The sequence below is a fragment of the Pinus tabuliformis genome, chromosome 1_1 (genome assembly GCF_031772625.1).
Source record: "Pinus tabuliformis cultivar Carrire ecotype Pingquan chromosome 1_1, CPIR1, whole genome shotgun sequence".
Classification (NCBI taxonomy): domain Eukaryota; kingdom Viridiplantae; phylum Streptophyta; class Pinopsida; order Pinales; family Pinaceae; genus Pinus; species Pinus tabuliformis.
This window is the reverse complement of record NC_142297.1, coordinates 108,995,449-109,020,655: the sequence shown is the minus strand read 5'-3', so window position 1 is coordinate 109,020,655 and position 25,207 is coordinate 108,995,449. Positions and strand designations below refer to the sequence as shown.

General features: G+C 37.1%; 1 protein-coding gene and 1 pseudogene across 1 annotated transcript; both read left to right on the top strand.

Annotated features, from left to right (window-relative positions):
- The first annotated feature begins 7,017 nt into the window (after window positions 1–7,017).
- Window positions 7,018–7,568, top strand: LOC149211881 (toll/interleukin-1 receptor-like protein). Its single transcript, XM_089388500.1, has 2 exons — window positions 7,018–7,149; window positions 7,233–7,568. Exons 1-2 carry the CDS (start codon window positions 7,018–7,020, stop codon window positions 7,566–7,568), a joined length of 468 nt encoding a protein of 155 aa, XP_089244626.1.
- A 1,081-nt stretch (window positions 7,569–8,649) lies between these two features.
- Window positions 8,650–10,333, top strand: LOC149211880 (uncharacterized; annotated as a pseudogene).
- Window positions 10,334–25,207: the final 14,874 nt, after the last annotated feature.

Below are 25,207 nucleotides of genomic sequence, written 5' to 3'. Positions count from 1 at the left end.
AGGCCAAAGGAAGCACATTGGCAAGCAACAAAAAGAATTCTGAGGTATGTTAAAGGTACTAAAAGGTTTGGCATTTTATATACCGTCTCAGAATGTTCAAATTTAGTTGGGTACACTGATAGTGATTGGGCTGGAAGTGTAGATGATCGGAAAATCACATCCGGTTATGTTTTTCACATGGGTACAGGAGCCATTTCATGGGCTTCTAAGAAACAGCCTATCGTAGCGTTGTCTACAGCAGAGGTTGAATATGTGGCAGCTACAGCAGTAGCATGTCAAGCAGTTTGGATGAGAAAGATGTTAAAGAGCTTATGCCAAGAGCAGGAAAAAGCAACAATGATTTTTTGTGACAATAGCTCAGCTATTGCATTATCCAAGAATTCCGTGTTTCATAAGAGAACGAAACACATTGACACAAGATTTCACTACATCAGAGAATTGGTAGACAGTGGAGAAATTGTTTTACAACATTGCAGGACTCAGGAACAGGTTGCAGATATTATAAAAAAGCCATTAGATCAGAAAAGCTTCGAATTTTTGAGGAAATTTTTGGGTATGACTGATAACCCAGCAGTTGAAATTAAAGGGGAGTGTTGAAAACATAATTCCAATTGCCGTCGAGTCAAACAACATTTAATTCAGGAAAACCGCCTTGTTTCATATCGCACCGCCTTTCGCACAAAGCCGTTTTTGTCAGAGGGCCTCCGAACACCCCGACTAAATGACACGCGTCCAGTGTACGTCTCCAAAACTGCCCATTCCCCGGGCGGTAAACATCGTTTGGTTTGTGTGAGTTAGCCAAGCGATATGCGTCCGATCAAGTCAACGGACCAGGATCTCCTTCAACCTGCCTGAACCTTTTTTGATTTTACCGCCGGTTTTAACTTTAATGCATTTAATGAACTGTCATAGTCGTTGGTAAATGTTTTAATTTTATTGTTTTTTAAGTTTACGGAGGTATGGGTAAGTTATTCATTTTTATTGCATATGTATCGTATGCGATATAGTTTTGTGTAGTGTTGACTTTGTATTGTATTGCACACGGGGATGAAGGAGAGTTTTTGCAGCAGCAAATAAAAACAAGGAGAGCACAGCAGTGCGAAACCAGAGCAGGGTTGCGAAACCAGAGTGAGGATTAATTTTCAAATGAAGACATTTTGAAATACGCAGCAGCGTGATTAATTTTGTAATGGCTTGTGTGCTGGAGATTTTGAAATATACAGGGAACGCATAATGAATTTTTTTTTGGGGTATTACCACAGCATATGTAAAAATTGTTATATCAGCAGTAAACCCATGTAAGAAAATTTTATTTTACAGCAGTAAATGTAAAAATTTTTCACATAGCAGTGAATGAAGATTTTACACAGCAGTGTAAAATTATTTGTAAAAGAGGCAGAGTAATTTTATTTTTGGTAAAAGTTTTTGGTGAATCCCTCTGAGAGAGAGGAAGAAAATTGTATCAGGCAGTTTATGAATTAATACAAGTTTATTTTGGTTGAGAAACTCTGCTTAGCTCAGAAATTTTATTTGCTTCCCTGTGCAAAAGGTCCTATGGCAGAAACAGAGCATTTTCTCTGTTCTTTTGTGTTTGAAATTACCAGAAATTTCCAACATGGTATCAAAGCAGATCTAGGCTCTTTGAAGGTGTTAAAGAAGCTGAAGGAAGGTTCCTTTTGCTGCAGCAGTAAATTCTCTCCAGCAAAGTGAAGTCTCAGGCAAAAGAATCCAGGTATTCCTCAAAGTTTTTTTTTGTTACTGCTGAAGAAACAATCAGTGTTTTTAAATACACAGTTAAATATTTGAAGCATAGCTGAGAGTGCAAGGAATGGCTGGCTCCAGCACTAGCGTAGGTATTTTTAATACTCAGCTCCCACAGTTTAATGGGAAAAACTATGACTACTGGGCAATAAACATGAGAGCCATGTTTGCCTCACAAGATTTATGGGAATTAGTTGAAGATGGTTTTGAAGAACCAGCAGATGAAAATCAGTTTAATAGATTAACTCAGGCAGAGAAAGATCTGTTGAAGAGCAATAGGAAGAAGGATTCAAAAGCCCTTGTATTTTTGTATCAAGCAGTGGACCAGAGTGTGTTTCCAAGGATAGCAGTAGCTAAGACATCCAAAGAAGCATGGCAAACCCTCAAGACAGCCTATCAAGGCATGGAGAAAGTGAAGACAACAAAACTACAATTGCTGAGGAAAGATTTTGAGAATCTGTGCATGAAGGAGTCAGAAAATATTGACTCATGGAAAGACTCTTGAAGATAGGAGGATTGTGGGGAAAATATTGAGGGTCCTACCCTCAAAGTTTGATGTGATTGTCACCACCATAGAAGAGACAAAGGATCTCTCAAACTTTTCAGTTGATGAACTTCATGCATCACTGATAGCACATGAGCAGAGGTTGAGTAGAAATGCAAACTCATCTCTAGAGCAAGCCTTCAAGACCCAGATGTCATTTGGAAGAGGAAGAGGTCAAGGCAGAGAAAACAAGAGAGGAAGAGGCAGAAGCCAAAACAAAGGTGGAAGGAACAATCCAGCAAATGCTCAAGGAAGAGGCAGCTATCCAAATCAGAACCAAGGCCAAAGTAGCAATCAACAAAGTGGACAACATCATGCTCAAGGACAAAGGTATGAAAAATCCAATGTCCAATATTATTATTGTAAAAAATATGGGCATTATGCAAATGAATGTAGGAAGAAGCAGCATGATATGAATAATAGATCAAATGCAAATATCATTAGAGAGAACATCAGCTAAGATAATGTGCTTTTAGCTTGTAACATGGCTGAAACAAACAGTGATGATATATGGTTTCTAGATTCCGGTTGTAGCAACCATATGACATGAAACATAGCCCTGTTTTCTGCTTTAGATCAAAATGTGAAATCACAAGTCACACTTGGGACTGATAGTAAAATTTCTGTTATGGAAAAAGGAGAAGTTAAAATATTTACAAAGAAAGGTGAAAAGAAAACCATAGCAGATTTCTACTATGTTCCTGGAATGATGTGTAACCTCTTAAGTATTGGACAGCTTGTTCAAAAGGGGTACAATGTTTTCTTTGAGAATTATGTGTGCACCATCACGGATAGAGCACCCAGCAAAAGATGTATTGCTGAAGTGAGGATGACGAGGAACAGGATGTTCCCTCTCAGAATAAGGGCAGATTTGAAAAACAAAGAAGTAATTGCAGCAGTTACCCAAAAGGCTTTCCAAAGCGTACCAAAAGATGAAAATTGGTTGTGGCACTTGAGATTTGGACATCTCAACTTTGGAGGTCTTAACTTGTTGAGTAGAAAAGGAATGGTAAGAGGATTACCATTGATAGAGAAACCAGACAGCCTTTGTGAAGGTTGCATCTTGGGGAAACAACACAGAGAAAGTTTTCCATCAGGGAAAAGCATAAGGGAAAAAGCACCCTTAAAAATTGTCCACTCAGAATTATGTGGACCGATGCAAACTCCATCATTAGCAGGCAGCTAATATTTTCTAACATTCATTGATGATTTCACCAGAAAGACTTGGGTTTAATTTCTAAAGAACAAATGTGAAGTGTTTGAAAAATTTCGAAATTTCAAAGCACTTGTGGAAAACCAAAGTGGGCTGCATGTCAAAGTTTTGAGAACTGATAGAGGAGGTGAGTATATCTCCAAGGAATTCCTACGGTTTTGTAGAGAAAATGGAATACACAAACAGTTTACCACAAGGTACACCCCACAGCAAAATGGAGTTGCTGAAAGGAAGAATAGGACCATCATGGATATGGCGAGGAGCATGTTGAAGGCAAAGCATTTGCCAAATGATTATTGGGCTGAAGCTGTACATTGTGCAGTATACATTTTGAATAGGTGTCCAACAAAAGCAGTGATGAACAAAGTGCCAGAAGAAGCATGGAGTGGGAGAAAGCAAGGAGTCACCCACATGAAAGTTTTTGGATGTGTGGCCTATGCACACATTCCAGATCAGCTAAGGAGGAAGTTGGACAGCAAAGGGGAGAAATGTATTTTCATTGGATACAGTGAGGAATTAAAAGCTTACAGGTTGTATATCCCATCCACCAAGAAGTTTTTTGTGAGCAGAGATGTTCAGTTCATTGAGGAGGAAGCTTGGGATGGAAGCATAGAGAAAACAGTGAATGCTAAAAACTGTTTGTCTCATGATGAAAATGATGAGGAGATGGCTGAAATACATCTCCAAACAGCAGCGCCAACACAAGGACAGCAAGAGACACCCTTGAGGATAAATGAAAGTGCTTCTCCAAGCACACCACAAGGAGGAAATTCAAGTGCATCTTCAAGCACTTGCACACCAAATGAAAGAGGTAAGAAATTCAGAAATTTAAGTGATATTTATGATGAAGGAATGAATTCCTTGTTTGCTTTGTATTGTCATGTTGATGATCCTATTCATTTCGAAGATGCAATTAAGGATAGGAAATGGATAGAAGCTATGGATGAGGAGATCAATGCCATAGAGAGAAACAAGACATGGGATTTGGTTGAACTACCAAAAGGTAAAGAAGTCATTGGAGTTAAATGGGTTTACAAGACCAAGAGCAATGCTGAAGGCAAGATAGAAAGGCACAAGGCAAGACTTGTTGTCAAGGGATACAAGCAGCAGTATGGGAGAGACTATGAGGAGACTTTCGCACCGGTTGCAAGAATGGAAACCGTGAGAGCAGTGTTGTCCATAGCAGCACAAAACAAGTGGAAAGTTTACCAAATGGACGTGAAGTCAACATTCCTAAATGGAGTATTAATGGAAGAGGTTTACATTGAGCAACCTCTAGGCTATGAGAAGAAAGGCCAAGAGCACAAAGTGTGCAAATTGAAGAAATCTCTTTATGGGCTGAAGCAAGCGCCAAGAGCATGGTACAGTAGGATAGATTCCTATCTACTGGAAAATGGATTTGACAAATGTGAGGGAGAACCCACCGTCTACATCAAAGAAAAGGATGGTAAAATTTTAATTGTTGTGTTATATGTTGATGATGTTATTTTTACAGGTAATGATGACTACCTCATTGAAAATTTCAAATCAGTCATGAAAGAGGAATTTGAGATGACTGACATGGGTTTGCTGAGATACTTCTTAGGAATAGAAGTAGATCAAAATGAAAATGGAATTTTTATCTCACAGGCAAAATATGTAAATGAAGTGTTGGGCAGATTTAATATGCAAGAGTGCAAGGCAGCAATCACTCCCACAGTAATGGGATTAAAACTCAGCAAAGAGGACAACAGTAAGGATTTTGATCCTAGTTTGTACAAGAGCATAGTTGGCAGCCTCATGTATTTAACTGCAACTAGGCCAGATATAATGTTTGCTGTTAGTTTAATTTCCAGATTCATGGAGAGGCCAAAGGAAGCACATTGGCAAGCAACAAAAAGAATTCTGAGGTATGTTAAAGGTACTAAAAGGTTTTGCATTTTATATACCATCTCAGAATGTTCAAATTTAGTTGGGTACACTGATAGTGATTGGGGTGGAAGTGTAGATGATCGGAAAAGCACATCCGGTTATGTTTTTCACATGGGTACAAGAGCCATTTCATGGGCTTCTGAGAAAAAGCCTATCGTAGCGTTGTCTACAGCAGAAGCTGAATATGTGGCAGCTACAGCAGCAGCATGTCAAGTAGTTTGGATGAGAAGGATGTTAAGGAGCTTATGCCAAGAGCAGGCAAAAGCAACAGTGATTTTTTGTGGCAATAGCTCAGCGATTGCATTATCCAAGAATTCCGTGTTTCATAAGAGAACGAAACACATTGACAGAAGATTTCACTACATCAGAGAATTGGTAGACAGTGGAGAAATTGTTTTACAACATTGCAGGACTCAGGAACAGGTTGAAGATATTCTGACAAAGCCATTGGATCAGAAAAGCTTCGAATTTTTGAGGAAATGTTTGGGTATGACTGATAACCCAGCAGTTGAAATTAAAGGGGAGTGTTGAAAACATAATTCCAACTCCCGCCGAGTCAAGCAGCATTTAATTCAGGAAAACCGCCCTGTTTCATATCGCACCGCCTTTCGCACAAAGCAGTTTTTGTCAGAGGGCCTCCGAACACCCCGACCAAATGACACGTGTCCAGTGTACGTCTCCAAAACTGCCCATTCCCCGAGCGGTAAACATCATTTGGTTTGTGTGAGTTAGCCAAGCGATATGCGTCCGATCAAGTCAACGGACCAGGATCTCCTTCAACCTGCTTGAACCTTTTTTGATTTTACTGCCGGTTTTAACTTTAATGCATTTAATAAACTGTCATAGTCGTTGGTAAATGTTTTAATTTTATATTTTTTTATGTTTACGGAGGTATGGGTAAGTTATTCATTTTTTATTGCATATGTATCGTATGCGATATAGTTTTGTGTAGTGTTGACTTTGTATTGTATTGCACATGGGGATGAAGGAGAGTTTTTGTAGCAGCAAATAAAAATAAGGAGAGCACAGCAGTGCGAAACCAGAGCGAGGGTTCCGAAACCAGAGTGGGGATTAATTTTTCAATGAAGACATTTTGAAATACGCAGTAGCGTGATAATTTTTTTTTGTAATGGATTGTGTGCTGGAGATTTTGAAATATGCAGGGAGCGCATAATGATTTTTTTTTTGGGGTATTACCACAGCATATGTAAAAATTGTTATATCAGCAATAAACCCATGTAAGAAAATTTTATTTTACAACAGTAAATGTAAAAACTTCTCACATAGCAGTGAATGAAGATTTTACACAGCACTGTAAAATTATTTGTAAAAGAGGCAGAATAATTTTGTTTTTGGTAAAGTTTTTGGTGAATCCCTCTGAGAGAGAGGAAGAAAATTGTAGCAGTTTATGAATTAATACAAGTTTATTTTGTTGAGAAACTCTGCTTAGCTCAGAAATTTTATTTGCTTCCCTATGCAAAAGATCCTGTGGCAGAAACAGAGCATTTTCTCTGTTCTTTTGTGTTTGAAATTACCAGAAATTTCCAATAGCCCTCCTCCCATTTCTGTTTCTATTTTTCATTTGGCAATGGCTGCTTCCACTTCTGCTCATTCCAACAACAATTACATCAGGTACGACGTGTTTATCAACAGTAGAGAGGCAACCAAGATGACCTTCGCCAGTCATCTGTACAACCGGCTCATTTCCTCTGGACTGCGAGTTTTTCTCGACTACCAAGAACTGCAAGAAGGAGAAGAGTTTCCTTTCAAACAAAAGGCGCTATCATAACCGTGTCCGTCCAGATTGCAATTTTTTCACCCACATATGCCGATTCACAATATTGCCTGGACGGGCTGGTGCTCATGTTGGAGTCTGGGGCTCGAATCATTCCAGTGTTTTACGGTGTACATCCCAGTGAACTTAGGTGGACAGAGGGGAAACAACGCACAGGAAGCTATTCTGGATCCCTAAAAAACCTCGAAAGCAAGAGAATTTATGAATGCAAATCGATTCCAAACACCAAAACTCGAGAGACCGGTCAACCGCGTTACGATTACAACGCAATTCTACTCTGGAAAAATGCACTTTCTCGGGTTTCAGATATCAACGGTTTCGAACTGGAAGCGTTCAATGGGTGAGAGCTCAACCTTCTCTTTGGGGATTACATTACTTTATTATTTTTGGATTGACATGCCTAGACGTTTGTTTCTCACTAGTTGTATTATTTTCTTCGAAATAACCAGCGACTAGGGCGCGTTGTTAGACCAGGTTGTTCAAGTAGTGTTGAAGAGGGCAAAGATAGAGGGATGGAGTACTGCAACAAAATATATAGTAGGTTTGCATGAAAAACTGGAAGAATTCAAAAATAATGTACTTTGTGCAAAGCCTCAAGTTGTGGGGATTTTTGGCGTCGGCGGAGTAGGAAAGACAACCCTAGCAAAAGAAATTTTCGATCAGAAGAGAGTAATTTACAGTAAATGTTGTTTTTTATCTAATGTGAGAGAAAAAGCAAGGCTAGGCTTTTTAAATTCTTTGCAAAGGCAACTTCTTAAAAAATTGACTGGAACGGATGCGCAGATGAACAGTATTGGTGAAGGTAAAGAGGCGCTTAAAAACAATCTCTCATCTTGTCGTGTTTTAATGGTTTTAGATGATGTAGATCACCTGGATCAGATTGATGCTCTTTTGCCTGTTCGAACTCATCTCCTCTCAGATAGCTTAGTACTGATTACATCTTGAGATGAAGGGGTGATCACAAGCTCAGGAGTTGAGAATGCATCAATTTATCATTTAACTAGACTTAATCATCAATACTCCCGAGAGCTTTTCTGCGCCTTTGCCTTCAACCAGCCCCATCCACGTCCAGGATTTGAATCTTTGGTAGATAACTTTTTAGAAGTCTGTGAAGGGTTGCCTTTATTTCTAAGAGTGTTTGGAGCACTCCTCAATGATAAAGATGACCAATCTATTTGGAAATACCTATTGGATAGACTTCAACAAGTACTTCCGGGTGAGGCACAAGAAAAACTTCAAATTAGTTATCAGATCCTCAACAGGGAGGAACAACAGATATTCCTAGACAGTTCATGTTTTTTCATAGGACAAAAAAGGGATACTGCCATAAGAATATGGGAGGTATCTGGGTGGCATGGTCTTTCGGGGTTTCGTACTCTACAGGACAGATGCTTTTTGGGAGTGGACTAAGAAAATAATATAGAAATGCATGATCACCTTAGGGATTTCAGAAGAGCTGTTGCTGCTACTTCGTCGCCTCATCGTCTTTTGCATTCTAAGCATATTAAGGATATCTTGGAGCAATTATCTGTAAGTTCTCAATCATGAATCTTACAGATTATTCCATAAAAATGAACGTTCTTTTTTGTAATTTTTCTGAACTTTTCAAAATTGAAGAGTGATAAGCATCAATTTTCAAGAATGAACGGTGATCAATGTTCAATTCTGTAATTTTTTTTTTATCATTTTCCAAACATAAATGTAATAGCTATCTTTTTTCAAGAATGAACATGGAGCAATTCTAGGAAACAAAGCGGTAACAGCTGTGCGGGGCATTAGGATGGTACTGGGTGAAGACAATGATGAAGACAATGATGAGGGTGAAAAGAGGATCTTGGAACTTCTTGATGGAGGTATTGATATGAGGACCTTGGAACTTCTTGATACTGAAGATGCTATTTTGGAACGCATTTTGAGAATCCCGGAGGAGCATGTCCCAAGTCTGATATGGTTGCGGTGGAACAAGTGTCCCGAGCCTTCCCTGCCTTCATGGATCCCCGTGAGGAATCTAAGGATTCTACAAGTTTCCGGGAGTGAGTTAAGAACATTGTGGGAAGACGTTTCGCAAGTAAACAACAATCCATTTTTTTTAACGTTTTTGTGTTTACCATGATGAATTTAATATGGCACCACACGGTGACAGAAGGATACGAAAGGGTTTTATAGAGGGGACCGAGTATAAGATGTATTTATAATTGAAACAACTCTTGAACATTTTTCAGGCACCTTTGCGTTTACGGGAGTTAGAGATTGATGCTTCGCTCTCCAACATTCCAGAGTCCATAGGGCAACTGGAGCGCCTCGAACGCATTGCCATTGGCAAGTTTTCATCTGGAGGACAGGTTAATCTGACAAAATTGCCATAGGGGTTTTGTCATTTGCGATTGTTAAAAGACTTGGTGTTAACAGAGTGTTCAAAAATGAAGTCACTGCAAGACGCCTTTGACGGTTTGTGGAACCTCCAACACATCGATCTCTCATTCTGCCGCAATCTGGAGAGACTGCCGGATTCTTTTGAAGACTTACCAAGACTACTACACATCAATCTCTCGGATTGCCACGATTTGGTGAGGCTGCCAGATTCCATTGGTCGTTTATGGCGCGTCCAACACATCGATCTACAGGGCTGTCATAATTTGGAGAGGCTACCATATTCCTTTGGTGATTTGAGCAACCTCTGACATATCAATCTCTCAGGTTGCCACGATCTGCAGAGGCTGCCCGATTCCTTTGGTGAATTGAGATACCTCCAACACATTGATCTGTAGGGGTGCCACAATTTGGAGGAGCTGCCGACTACTTTTGGTAATCTGATGAACCTGCTAAATATTAATCTCTCAAATTGCCACGATTTGGAAAGGCTGCCGGAGTCCTTCGGTAATTTAAGTACCCTCCAACACATCGATCTCTCAGGGTGCCATAATTTGGAGAGGCTTCCAAATAACTTCAAGAATTTAAAGAAGCTCAAGTATCTTGATGTGGAGGGTTGCGCTAATTTAATCATTGACACATTTGAGATGAGTGAAATATCAGTTTACTTACCATCGGCCCATCAAAGTCAATTGGAGCAATTACATGATTGATGCATAGCCATAAAAAATAAAGAGCAAGCAAGATATCTTAGGAATGTAAGCTTTTAACAGCGATTCTATATGCGGAATAAAAACTTAAAGAATCGTAAAACTGGAATGAAGGTTTAATGCCCAGTAAAAATAAATTACCTCCAGCCATTGATAATGCTCTTGCTGCAGTCAAAACCTTTATATTACGCTTCCACAGTCCACTTGCGCTCCAGCTTCAATCCAAGCAAAAAGAAAAGAATATAGAAAGTCTGAAGGCACTTCCAAGCTCTGTTCTCTCAGCTAGATGGTGTAAAAACTGATGGGAATTGAGATACAAGCTTGGGGACCAAACAGATAAATTTATAGCCAAGCTTCCATCAAGCTTCTGATGGCTGTGTCAGGTGTTCCACAGATCAAGGTAGAGAACTCCAGATGGAGTAATGGACCACTTCAATAGCTCCCAACAATAAATTTATTAACTGTAGTTGATTTCCTTAATTTAAGAAAATTACTGCAGTTGGTTTCCAGAAATTAAGGAAAGACTGCAGTTTACTTCCATAATTGTAGGTAGCAGTTGTTAAAAAAATTAATGGAGCTTAACATTCTCCCACTTGGTCCATACTTCCAAACTTAATATCTCAACTTAAAACCCATTGATAATCTGTATTAAGTAATAGATACATGAATCATGGCGATAAGTCCTCTAATGACGAGTATTATCTTCCATGTATTACTATGTACTTATTCTTATTATAATTTATGTGGCAACAATTTCTTAATGAATAAACCTTATGTTTATTCTTGGTCCTTCTTAAATGAATTTTCTCAAATCAACTTAAAGTGCACATAAATATGAGAAAAAACATCACAATAATTAAGAACTTCATTAAAATAACATTGTCCATACAATGAGAAACTACATAATGGAACCAAGTCTCATATTCATTACATGATCCTTGAATTTAAATGGTGGCATGCCCTTAGTCAAAGGATCAGCGATCATCAACTCAGTGCTAACGTGCTCAATGACCACTTTCTTTTCTTTAACACGTTCCCTTCTAGCTAAATACTTAATGTCGATGTGTTTATTTCGACTCCCACTTTTGTTGTTTTTAGCCATAAAAACAGCAGCTGAATTATCACAATATATTCTCAATGGCTTAGAGATAGAATCCATAATTCTAAGCCCAGAAATGAAACTCTTAAGCCATACACCATGTAAAGTAGCCTCAAAACAGGAGACGAACTCGACTTCCATAGTGGAAGTGGAAATCAAGGTCTGCTTGGCACTCCTCCATGATACAGCTCCACCGGCCATCATAAAAATGTAACCTGATGTTGATTTGCGTGAATCAACACATCCAGCAAAGTCAGAATTTGAGTAGCCAATTACTTCCAAGTTGTCCGTCCGTCTATACATAAGCATGTAGTCTTTGGTTCCTTGAAGGTACCTCATTACTTTCTTTGCAGCTCTCCAGTCGTCTAAACCTGGATCACTCTGATATCGTCCCAACATTCCCACAACAAATGCAATGTCAGGTCTTGTGCAGACTTGAGCATACATTATGCTTCCGACAGCAGAAGCATATGGAATGTTCTTCATTTGTTCCCTTTCAAGGTCTTTCTTCGGGCATTGGTTCAAATTGAACCTATCACCCTTCACAATGGGAGCTACACTTGGTGAACAATCCTTCATCCGAAATCTCTCTAAAATTTTATTAATATAGGTTTCCTGTGACAGACCCAAGGTGCCTCGAAATATGTCTCTATGGATCTTAATGCCAATGACATAAGATGCCTCACCCATATCCTTCATATCAAAATTTTTAGAGAGGAATTGTTTCACCTCATGTAGCAAACCCTTATCATTGGTTGCTAGCAAAATGTCATCCACATATAAAACAAGAAAACAAATTTTACTCCCACTAACTTTCAGGTATATACATTAATCTATAATGTTTTCTACAAAACCAAAAGAAGAAATTACATTATGGAATTTCAAATACCATTGGCGGGATGCTTGTTTTAAACCATATAATGACTTCTTGAGCTTGCAAACCAATTGCTCACCATCACTAGAGGGGAATCCTTCAGGTTGTTTCATATAAACCTCCTCCTCTAGATCTCCATTAAGAAAAGCCGTTTTCACATCCATTTGTTGCAACTCCAAGTCAAAATGGGCTACTAATGCCATAATAATGCGCAAGGAATCTTTCTTAGATACAGGAGAAAAAGTCTCCGTGTAGTCGATTCCTTCTTTCTGAGTGAATCCCTTAGCAACAAGTCTTGCCTTGTATCTCTCAGTGTTGCCCAATGAGTCTTTCTTTGTCTTAAAGACCCATTTACATCCAATGGCTTTTGCACCATTAGGCAACTCAACAAGATCCCAGACTTTGTTACTCTTTATGGAATTTATCTCTTCCTTCATGGCATTGTACCATAGTTCTGATTCTTTGCAACTCATGGCTTGTGAAAATGACTCGGGATCATTTTCGGCTCCAATGTTGTAGTTAGATTCTTGTAGATACACAACATAATCATTAGGAATTGTTGATCTCTTTGGTCTAGTAGATCTTCTTAATGTTGTACCATCATCTTCCCGAGAAGTATGTGGTTCAACTTGTTGTTTAAAAGTTCTTGGCAACTCTTGAACTCCTTGATCTACTGGAATATCGTCAGCAGCTTGTGGAACTTCAACAATTGGTTGTTCAACACCAGTTTGTACTTGAGGGCTGCTATGAAAAATAACCAATCTATCACTTGAAGTGGAAGGTTGAGATTCTGAATGATCATTCTCAGAAACTATGTTTCTGGTTTGATCGCTCCCACTGATCAAGTCATTTTCAAGAAACTTTGCATTTCTTGATTCCACAATCCTAGTGCTGTGAGATGAACAATAAAATCTGTAACCTTTAGACCTTTCAGCATATCCAATGAAATACCCACTAATGGTCCTTGGGTCCAGCTTCTTCTCTTGTGGATTATAAATTCTCACTTCAGACGGGTATCCCCAAACGCGCATATGTTGCAAACTTGGTTTCCAACCTTTCCATAATTCAAATGGCGTTTTAGGAACCGCCTTGGTTGGAACTCGGTTTAATATATACACTGTCGTCTTAAGTGCTTCAGTCCACAAGGATTTAGGAAGATTGGAGCTGCTAAGCATACTCCGCACCATGTCCAATAATGTTTGATTTCTTCTTTCTGCTACACCATTCTGGTCGGGTGAACCAGGCATGGTGTATTGGGCAACAATCCCATGCTCTTGAAGAAATTTAGCAAATGGCCCAGGTGCTTGTCCATCTTCTGTGTATCTATCATAATATTCTCCACCTCTATTTGATCTCACGATCTTAGTTTGCTTGCCGCATTGTTTCTCTACTTCAGCCTTAAAGATCTTAAGGGCATCTAATGCTTCGCTTTTTTATGAAGCATGTAGAGATACATATATCGTGAGTAATCATCTATAAAGGAGATGAAGTATCTTTGACCATGTGAGTCCATGTCTGGACTACATATATCAGTATGTATGATTTCTAATATGTCCGAACTCCTATTGGCACCTTTCTTTGACTTGTTGATCTGCTTTCCCTTTATGCAGTCCACACAAGTCTCAAAATCAGTAAAATCTAGAGTATTAAGTACCCCTTCATTTACCAATCTTTTAATTCTTTCTATGGAGATATGAACTAGTCTCCGGTGCCATAATTTAGAGGAATCTTCATTAATAACACATCTTTTAGTGCCAGTGTGAACATGCATTGAATCATAAGTGACATTGTTTTGTAAATTAATGCAGTAAAGACCATTAGACAAAATACCATTCCCAACATAATTAGATTTATAGAATAGACTGAAAGATTTTTCTGAAAAGTTTAAGGAATATCCAAAAGGTACAAGCCTTGAAACTGAAATCAAATTTCTAGAAAAACTTGGAACATAAAAGGTCTTTTCTAATTCTAAAACAAAGCCACTACTTAAAGTTAAATAACATGTTCCTATAGCTTCCACATGCGAGCCCATCTTGTTTCCTGATAAGATGCTTTGCTCACTTCCCACTGGCTTCCTTAGGTTTTGCAAACCCTGCAAGGAATTCGAAATGTGAATTGTTGATCCAGAATCAATCCACCATGTGTTAATATTAACGTTAGCCATATTAGATTCATAACAAACAAATGAGATTAAATTACCTTTGTCCGCAAGCCATTTCTGAAATTTGGCGCATTCCTTCTTCATGTGTCCCTTCTTTTTACAGAAGAAACACTTGGAATCCTTCTTGATATCGGCTTGGGGAGGTACTTTACCTTTCCCTTTCCGATTGGCTTGAGATTTGCCCTTTCCACGCGTTGCCAGCATTGCACTCTCTCCCAGTTCCATCACCAGTCTCTCTTCCTCTTGAACACACATGGTCATGAGTTCATTAATTGACCATTTATCCTTATGTGTGTTGTATGAGATTTTGAAAGGTCCATATTGGTGCAGAAGGGTGTTCAGGATGTAGTGCACTAGGAAGGACTCCGATATATCAACCTCGAGTTTCTTCAATTGAGCGACATTGTCCCTCATATGCATGATGTGCTCGCGCACACCTTTCACACTGGTGAACCTTAGGGATGAGAACTTCATGATTAGGGTGCTTGCTAGTGCCTTGTCTGAAGTGACGAATTGATCATCAATGGCCTTCAACAAGTCTCGGACCTTTTCATGCTGATCAACGGAACCACGAATACCAGCTGAAATTTTAGTCTTAATGAACATCATGCTTAGACGATTGGATCACTCCCATCGTTCATAAAGCGTGATGTCCGCTGCAGTGCTGGTATTAGTGAGTGCCGGTGGTTCATCTTTCCTAATAGCATAATCTATGTCCATCCACCCCAAATGAAGGAGAATCCTCTCCTTCCAAATCTTATAGTTATCTCCCTTAAGTTCGGGAATGTCACAACAAATTTCAGAGAAATTTGCAGGTTGTACAACTGCATCAAAATTAAAAATCACATGCTTATGTTAAAATTGAGGCTTAATAAAATTTCATGTTTTACCAATGTAAATCATGCTCAAAATTGAATCTAATGACATAAAAATTGCCTGTGGGCTAAATTTTTAATTCAAGCAGATTCAATTATTCATTGTTTTGAACTTTATGATAAAACTATTAATTCATAACTCCTGTGGGTAGGTTATGAAATTTTATCCTAATTAATTACATAAATATAATAAAAATTCCTGTGGGATAAAATTTATTATATTTAGTCTAATTAATTACAATTTAATGTCTAAATAATCTTTATGTGATCTAACCAATCAAAATATATAATTTTATTTAATTAAAGATGCTGTGGCTATTCTCTAATTAATTAAAATTATATGGATCACTAGACATTATTTTTTACATAAATTGCATAAACAAAACTTAACCAGAGTAAAAATAATGTTTACTGAAAGGAGTAAGTCAAAATGACATTTTAAATAAACTCCATATAACTGTTTCTTGCAAAAAACTGCCATAAATGTCAGCATTACGGTAAACAACAGTAATAATTCTTCACAAAATCAAAATTAAAGTTAAAGCAGTCAGCATTACCGTAAATGACTGCAAATTGATTGTTCAATTTATAAACAAAACCCGGAGATTGACTGAAGCAGCATTGATCTACTTTGCACTTGCATAGCAAATGCAGTTCGAAGGCTAGCTGGCTTGACTTCAGGCTCCGTCCTTAAGTTTATAAAACAAACAAATATATATATATATGGAAAACGGAAACAATTACCGCACTAATCAAACTCAAAAAAAAAAAAAAACTTCTTATAAAATTTCCACAAATATATGACCTAGTGGCCATTATTATCATAGACCACATTTTGCACAACATATAAATGCATTTTCTTATATAGAATAACAGGTAATAGATTGTAACACAAATAAAGTCATGAAATTTTCTCTCAAAAAGCTCAGGTCCAGTCTTCTCTTCAGCTTGCAAACTCAATCGAGGATTCCATAACCAGTAAAAATACATCTCCTGAATAATAGCTTGCAAATTCAATCTACAACAAAATTATATGGATTCGCCCTCTATTAATGAGCTCTAGACTTTATGTAGCTTGTCAACTAAAACCCTGAATTACTTGAGGTTTGATTATTTCAATGTCTGTGCAATGCCAAATAAAACCATTCTAAAATAGGCCACATGGTACAGATAATAAGCTGCGTTTTGTTGAGTGCAGAATACTTTAGAATCTAGTCATGCATAATTAATAAAATATGCACTCGTGTAACGTATGTCAAGAAATAATCCCCTCTTTGCCATTAGTCCACAAGCTCATGTCCAAGTTTTAATTTTTTATTTTTATATTCTGGTTAAAAATGAATAAGTCATAAATTTATAGATTGAAATCTTCACTCCCAGTGTAGTGTTAGATCACGCAATTAAAGGAAATAAAGCTATGGTAAATGGAGTCATCTTGGCAATTACAACAAGCCCCACTTGAAACCGTTTCCAGCGTGTGATATCGAACCCTGTATGGTATTTTCAGAGGTAGATAGCATATGGAACGATCCATAGAAAGCCAATTTCCTACCCAGCATATAGGATGGGTTCTATGGGAGAGATGCGCCTTGGAAAGAAATCATGGTGAAACAAGCTCACCGTGTGATTTAAGCCAGAGTTGATTTTACTTCCAAATTTGTCATAATGCTCTACGTGATAGCACATGTCAACATTATTCTTGCAGATTTCAACATTTGAAATGAACGGACCGAAACAAGCTGATAACGCCGAATCGAACAATAATACATATAATCCCAAAATTGACGTGTGGAACTACCGCCGATCATAATTCTCTATTCGGCTAACTGCAACTAAATTCAAATTTTCGAGGGGCGAGAAAACAAATTTCTCGGGGCATGGACTGTGATTTCCGTTATCATAACAACATAATTTTGGTAAACAGAACACACCAAGGCAGAGATAAAAAACTTTGTTCTGATACCAATTAAGCTTTTAACAGCGATTCTATATGCGGAATAAAAACTTAAAGAATAAAACTGGAATGAAGGTTTAATGCTCAGTAAAAATAAATTACCTCCAGCGATTGATAATGCTCTTGCTGCAGTCAAAACCTTTCTATTACGCTTCCACAATCCACTTCCAAGCTCTGTTCTCTCAGCTAGATGGTGTAAAAACTGAAGGGAATTGAGATACAAGCTTGGGGACCAAACAGATAAATTTATAGCCAAGCTTCCATCAAGCTTCTGATGGCTATGTGTCAGGTGTTCCACAGATCAAGGTAGAGAACTCCAGATGGAGTAATGGACCACTTCAGTAGCTCCCAACAATAAATTTATTAACTGCAGTTGATTTCTTTAATTTAAGGAAATTAATGCAATTGGTTTCCAGAAATTAAGGAAACACTGCTGTTTACTTCCATAATTGTAGGCAGCAGTTGTTAAAAAAATTAATGGAGCTTAACAAAGAAACCATGAAAATGTTAATTGCTAATCACCGGGTGCTAGCTGGTTGCTCTTGATGTAGTCAATGTTGATGGTTATACATGTAGGTCTTCAGGGTCTTCTTGTATCTGCCATGACCTCCAGCGTGGCAGAAAAAGAATTATCCTTGAGCGAGGGAGCAGACTGTTTGTAACTGCCTGGTATTCTGTTTGCTAAGTGAAAATCCCCAAGTCATGCAATGTGTAGTTTTGAATATGAAGAAAATAAAAATCGTTAATGGTCTATTTTATTCTCCAATAAACTTTTCTATTTTAATGTTTTATTTTTCTTATGATGTAGTCTATCACCTGTCTTTATGCGGTATCCTGAAATCAGAAAGCCGTGTGCTATTTTATTATTGAGATGCTTCCATATTTTATAGCCAAGCAACCACAGTTAAAAGTCTACATTATGCCTATGGATGCCACAAACTGCGCAGGGATGGAAGTAGTGGAGCAATTGTAGGAACAAATGAGGTGTGAACATTTTTGGAATGGAATCTCTGCAGCAAGTGATCATCCTTTCACTGTCTAAATTTATATATATTTATATTCATATTCATATTTATGTTAGTTAGATAGAGGAATCTATCAGCTGCTTGACCAGTAGCTATTAGTAAATTTTTAGTTATTTAAAGCTTGTTTTCAGTTAAAATTATAAAGTACCTGCGTGTAAGTAAGTAAAATTGGTGTAATTTTAAGTAGTTTTTCAAAATTTTAAAATAAATTTAAAAATGTTTGTTAAAGAGTGTTAAAATTTAAATATTTAAAAATTAAAATTTTAATTTTGTAGATCATTCATTGATTTAAAAAAACCATTACAATTACGAATTTTTTTAATAATTAAGAAAAAGCTGAAAATAATTAAACAATTAATACTTACACGGTATCAAATGTTTATTCACAAGGGGAGAATAGTTGGCATATTCCGCATACTACAATTTCGTGACATTCAATTCTTCTTTACCAGATATATCTAAAGGTCATCTCGGACGAAAATATCAATCGCCTTAATCTTACTCTGAATATCCTTCGTAGAAATTTTGTGGATAGCGTAGGATAAGGATTATCGCATGGTTATCATATCTTCATTGAACTTTTTAAAATTAAATTTAAGTTTATTTAAAATTAAATAAACAGAAATTTTAATTTTAATATTATTAATGATATTTTTTAATTAAAACATTTTATGTTTTAAATTTTAAATGAGAATATATATGTTGAATATTTTAAGTAGGTTTTTCATTCTATTGTTAAAGTGTATTTAGTGTACTTTTCACAAAGAAGTATAGGATATCAAAATAAGTTGTTTTTAGTGTAATTTTTTGGAAACTTTTTTGGGTGGGTTTTTCCGATCTAATTTCTCTAAAATCTGGAAGGAATTTATTGCAATCACAAGTTTGATAGGTGACCCTTGCACAATCGAAGTGCCCTAGGGGGTTTTCAAGGTGTTGAATCGATATATATAGTCAAAAAACTAGTTTAAATAACACAAATCAAGATTTCACCTCAAATTTTGCCACCGAATTCCTACATCGGGAAGTCCAAAAAGTCGCACTAAAGACAACTCCTATCAAAATATGCAAAAATACTAAAAGGATGAGATGTGGATGGAAAAACAGCTCGGATAAGTTATCAAGAAAAAATGTAAGATCAAAATTTAAAATAATTAGGGAGATGACTTAATCAAAGTAGATGGTTGGGTCTTTATTGTTGTTGGGTTGTTGCAAGTGAGAGGAGGGATACTAAAGTGATACTCAATGCAATCCAAGCATTAGTCCAAGTCCCACGAGTATATGTTGATAGTGTACATGTACTAGTTGAAGCAGTCTTGCATATGCCCAACTTTTGGCACCCAGTAAACCAGTTTGGCAAGAACATCAGTGTTTGAAAGTTGTTGTTGCGTAGAGGCCCTCTTGCGTTCCATGTGGCCTATCTCTTGCTAGATGGGGACTAGGGTAAGATCCTTAAACTTGACATTTGTTTCCTCTGGGCAATGGTGGGTACGAGAGTGGCCCTAAGAAGTCTTTTGTTGATGATAAGACACTCCTTAACAAACATGTGCACACTGATGAGGCAAGATGAAGGCCACGACAAAGAGACAAGACTAAGATGTTAGGGGGAGAGGGGAATAAGCAATTAACCAAGTGAGAGGAACCATGTGAGGAGGGAAAGGCGACATACGGTAAGAGCTTAGATGAAAGCAATGTTCCATGGGGATGTGATTATACAACTAACCACAAAGAGGAAGAGTTGGCTCAGAAGAAGGAATCAGGGAAAGTCCAAGGTCGACCAAAGAGATTAATTGGAGAATGCATGAGTCTATAAGAGATATACCGAAGAATAAACTCAATGCCCAAAGAGCTAGATGAGAGATGCAAAAGGAGTGTCTAGTAGAGAGGATGGCTAGAGGAAAACTAGTAGTATGAAAAAAGGCATGAATGGAAACCAAGTAGTTGAAGGAATGAAAACTAGAGATGAAGAATGCTCCCATTGAGGAGGTCCAATGCTTAGGAGGATTTTCCACAGTCATGCACAGGGGGCATAATCAAAATTCATTGCATGCACAACAATTTGACTTGGAGAAGGAATCAACAACATTAGATCAAAGTGTCGAAGAACAAATTGAAAGGCACCCCTGAGTCTCCATATGGGGGGATTAGACCTGGTAATTATGGAATGATGAGTGAGTATCAAGAGCAAAAGAAAGGGGCCTACCTAAGGCTCACATAAGTGGGTCGACCACTACTTGTGAAGTGTATTACCAAAGTGCATGGAGGAGGCTACAGGCAAAAAGAACTGAGAACTAGACACTTAAATGGGAGTAACAACACTAGTGGGAGAGGCATGAGAGACACAAGGATGCAAATAAACGTCACACAAGCCAGGGCTTGACATACCTGGAAAGGAAACCAAAATTCAATGTTGTTGGCATAATCAAGCATGAGTTCAAGCGATCAACAACCAGTTCACATGAGGCAGAGCATTGATGTTTTAAGAGTAATTAAAACATGGTTATGGGGTTGTGTTTCCATGTCCCCTAGCCACATGGACTAGTGGGGCAATTGAAACACCCTTCCCCCTTGCCCCCCACCCTTCGTGATATAGGCACCCCATCCAGGAATAAAATTAAAATTATTATTTAAATTATACTAATTAATTGGAATTTCAATAATTTTTTTTAAATTAAAACCTCAATTTTAAATAATTAAATAAGTTTTCATCGAATTAGACAAAATATACTAATGCATAAAAGCTTAATAAAGCACTTATCGTCCCATAAAAAATGTTTTTGGGGAGAATTGGGATAAATTTAGTCCATTCAAAAGGTTTCCTCTACAAAATCCACAAGGTACCAAGTAAACAAGATTCAAAATTTTATTAATTTGTTAATCAAAATTTGATTTCTAAAAGAAAATGTTTTTAGAAATATATAAATTATTATTATTTATATATGATAAACCAAAGTGTCTTACTATTTAATATATATATATATATACACATTGACAATCACATAAAATAAACACAAAGATTTTTTTCCTAGAACCCAAAACCAAGAAAACCAAATTATTTTTTCATTATATTCCAATACAATGTTGAAAACATTATTACATGTTGTATCATTCATAAAACTCCAACCCATTAGCCCATGATTAGAATATAATCATAGCTCCTTAAACTGGATCTAGAAAACCATGGGCAAAACCAACATGCACCTGAAAAGCCCTTTGCCAAAAATGGATGCAAAAACCACCTTTCTTTTCCAGGGTGCTTCCCCAAACCCCATGTAGGGATGCACACCACTCCCCTACCACCCCCCTGTGATCCCCTTAGTACACCCAACTTAATGTATTGCACGTCGGGCTAGTAGTGCAAATAATATAACACATACCCAACATTCTCCCACTTGTTGTTTTCTTTACACACATGGAGCCATAGGAGTACACAATCACTTATCTAGGGAAGTAACAACCATTCTTTCTCTACATCAAGAAAACTTCTCAATGCTCACAAACTCATTATTTAAAGTGTCCCATTTTATGAGTAATATGTTTTTGTCTTCAACCATATCCCTCACAAAGTGACATTAGATATCTATAAGATTTGTCCTCAAATTATAAGAAGGGTTCTTTTCCATGAAAAGTTCACTTTGGATCACAATAATCCTTATAGCTTGTTATACCAACCCTATATGTGAACATAATCTCTATAACCAAATTCCTTCCTTGCTTGCATGAGTGGTTGCCAAATATTCAACTTCTATAGTTAAAAGTACCACTACAAACTGTTAGGTCCCTATAATACTAGTGTATCCCCCTTATTGTTATTGTTGTGCCCATGTAGCCCCCATATTGTTATCATTGTGCCCCATAGAATCCCACTATTTTTATTTTTGTGCCCTTACATTATTATTGTTATGTAGGCTCTGATTATGTTGTGACCCCTTAGAGTCCTATATATACGAAGGAGGTATTGCCATTTATATCATTCAAGAATTTTTAAATTATGTAATTTAAAGGAGGTTTCCCCCTTGAAGAGGATAATTTTTAAGTCGTTGATCTATCATTTTTTCTATTTTGTGAGCTAGTTGCATAACATTTGCTATCAAAGCTTGGGATTCTAGGGTTTCGCTGTTGCAAACATGTCATCTTGGAATTTTTGCTATAAAATTTTTCTACGAAGTTTCAAAAGATGGAAATTTTACCACAAGGAGATGAAATCCTAATGAACTTCCTATAAAAATTTCAGACCTTGGTTCACTATATTTTCAGAGATATGGTTCAAATAATCTAGGGTGTTTGCATGCTCCAGAATTTCATCTCAAACAGGTGACCATGGGAAAATCATCATAACTTCCTCTACGTGACACAAATTTAAATTATGTAAAAGGTGGCCAAAGTTGCATGGACTGTAGTATCTTTTTTATCGTTTAGAGGGATGAAGGTTGAAACATTGACACGTGGCACTCCGTACAAGTTCTCTCTATCGAACAAGTCTATCATCAAGCCATCGTGGGAGATTGGGCATAACATTATCTTGAAAAATCCAAATTTGGTCTGATTTATGGCATTGGAAAGAAGACACAGAGGGATATTACCGGGCCAAATTTCAGATCTTAGAGATCCAAATCACATAGATACAACAGTTTAAATGTAGAGCTCCTAGAAAGAAAGAAAAATGTGAGTATTTTTTAATTTTGCATAACTTTTGTTTGAAAAATCAGTTTGAAGTGATTTAGAGGGAATATTGAAGCATAGATATTAGTATTTGGTTCTAAAATACCTCCATTTTTTTTTTTACACCAATTAAGCCCTCAGAAAGCTCTACTATCATGCATGAAGAGGAATAAATGCAACATGACATATCAAAATTACGAGACCAAGTGCAACAAATTTCGCTCTCGCAAAGAGTAACCAAAAATGAGATGGAAGCTAATATAGACGGTTTGAAGAATAGTATAGAAGCTAAAATGGATGGTATATAATAAAAAATGAAAGGCAACATGGAATATTTGAAGAATGGTTTAAAAGCATACATGGAAGGTTTGAAGGAAGATTTGAGAAAGTTGCTACAAGAAATGCTTCCTAATGGTGAAAAGGTATTAGATGAAACTCATGATGAGAACAAAATGAATATTAATCATGATTCCATACACTCTATCTTGGGATTGAAGACCCACCATATTCTAAAGATCGATATGAGGAAGTTTTATGACAAGGATCTGGTAATATGGATAGTACAGATGAAGCATTTTTTTGATCTCCATCATGTGCAACACATGCAAAATGTACACATTGCAATTCTATATTTAGAACCCAATCAATTTGTATGGTGCCGATGGCTTCGTTATCATAAATCGCTTGTCACTTGGTCAATTTTTATGGAGGAAATGATAGAATATTATGAGGACACAAAGAGAAACACCTTCTTTAGACAATTGATAAATATGAAAAAAAAGGATTCAATGGTGGAGCACATTAAGGAATTCCAAAAATTGAATATAAGGGTAAATGATATTCCAAATGAGCATAGGATTGATGTCTTTATAGGGACCTTAAAGGATAACATCCAACTTGAGGTTTGCCTTTGGGAACCTGATTCATTGGAGAAGGCATTCAAAGTGGCAAGAAAAGTTGAAAACAAAATTATGGCAACAAGGAAGTATACCACTAAAAACTATAAATATGGAAGTGTTGCTGCTCCTAGCCTTCCATAACCTCCAAGGTTGACACCACAACAATTGGAGAAGAAAAGAGGAAAAGTTCTTTGTTACAGTTGTGATAGAAAATACACTAAAGGTCATAAGTGTGTTGAGAAGAAATTGTTTTACATAGATTGTGAAGAGGAAGAAAAGGAACAAGAAACATAAAAAAAGAGAGGATATACACCAGGAACCAGCCCAAGAGAAAGAAGAAATGAATCTGGCCATATCTTGTAATGTATTGGCTAGGATTACCACTCAGACTCTCAAGAAAGAAGGACATATAAAGAAGAAAAATGTAATAGTGTTGATTGATTCAAGTAGTACCCATAATTTTATTCATTTTTAGATAGCCAAGGAATTGAATTGCTTCCTATATCCACCACCAGAGTGTCAAGTGATGGTTGCAAATGGAGGAACTATAAATTGCTCTCGAAAGTGCCATAATATCAAGATATCCATGGGAGAATATATATTAAATAGTCCAATCATTTCCATTCCAATGGGTGGTGTTGATGTTGTATTAGGAGTCCAATTGTTACAATCTTTGGGGACGATAACGTTTAATTTTCAAGAACTTTTATTGACATTTTTTGGGAAGGAAAAGAAGTTGAATTAAGAGCTATCGTATGAATACCAAGAAATATAATCAACTCTAATTGCATGACAAAGCTTCTAAACAAAAAACAATGGGGATTAATTGCACAAGTATGCTCACTAGAGGTTCACACATCAAAACCATCTATTTCTCCAGATCTCCATAAAGGCTTGGACAATCATTCCAAGGTATTTGAGACTCCCAAAGGCCTCCCACCTATTCGTAATCATGATCATGCTATTCATTTGATTCCAGGAAGTGTTCCTCCAAACAAGAGGCCTTACAGATATCCCTATGCCCAAAAGAGTGAAATTAAACATATGGTTACAAGAAATGCTAGAGGCTGGTATAATTCAACCTAGTCAAAGTTCTTTCTCTACTCTAGTAGTATTGGTGCACAAGAAGGATGGATCATGGCACATGTGTCCAGATTATAGGGAGCTCAACATGCTCACTATTAAAGATAAATTTCCCATTCCTATCATTGATGAATAGTTGGATGAATTACATGGAGCAATTTACTTCACCAAGCTAGATCTTCATTTAGGATATCATCAAATTAAAATAAAGAATGAATACATTGTGAAAACAACGTTTAGAACTCATGAGGGTTGTTATGAATTTTGTTCATGC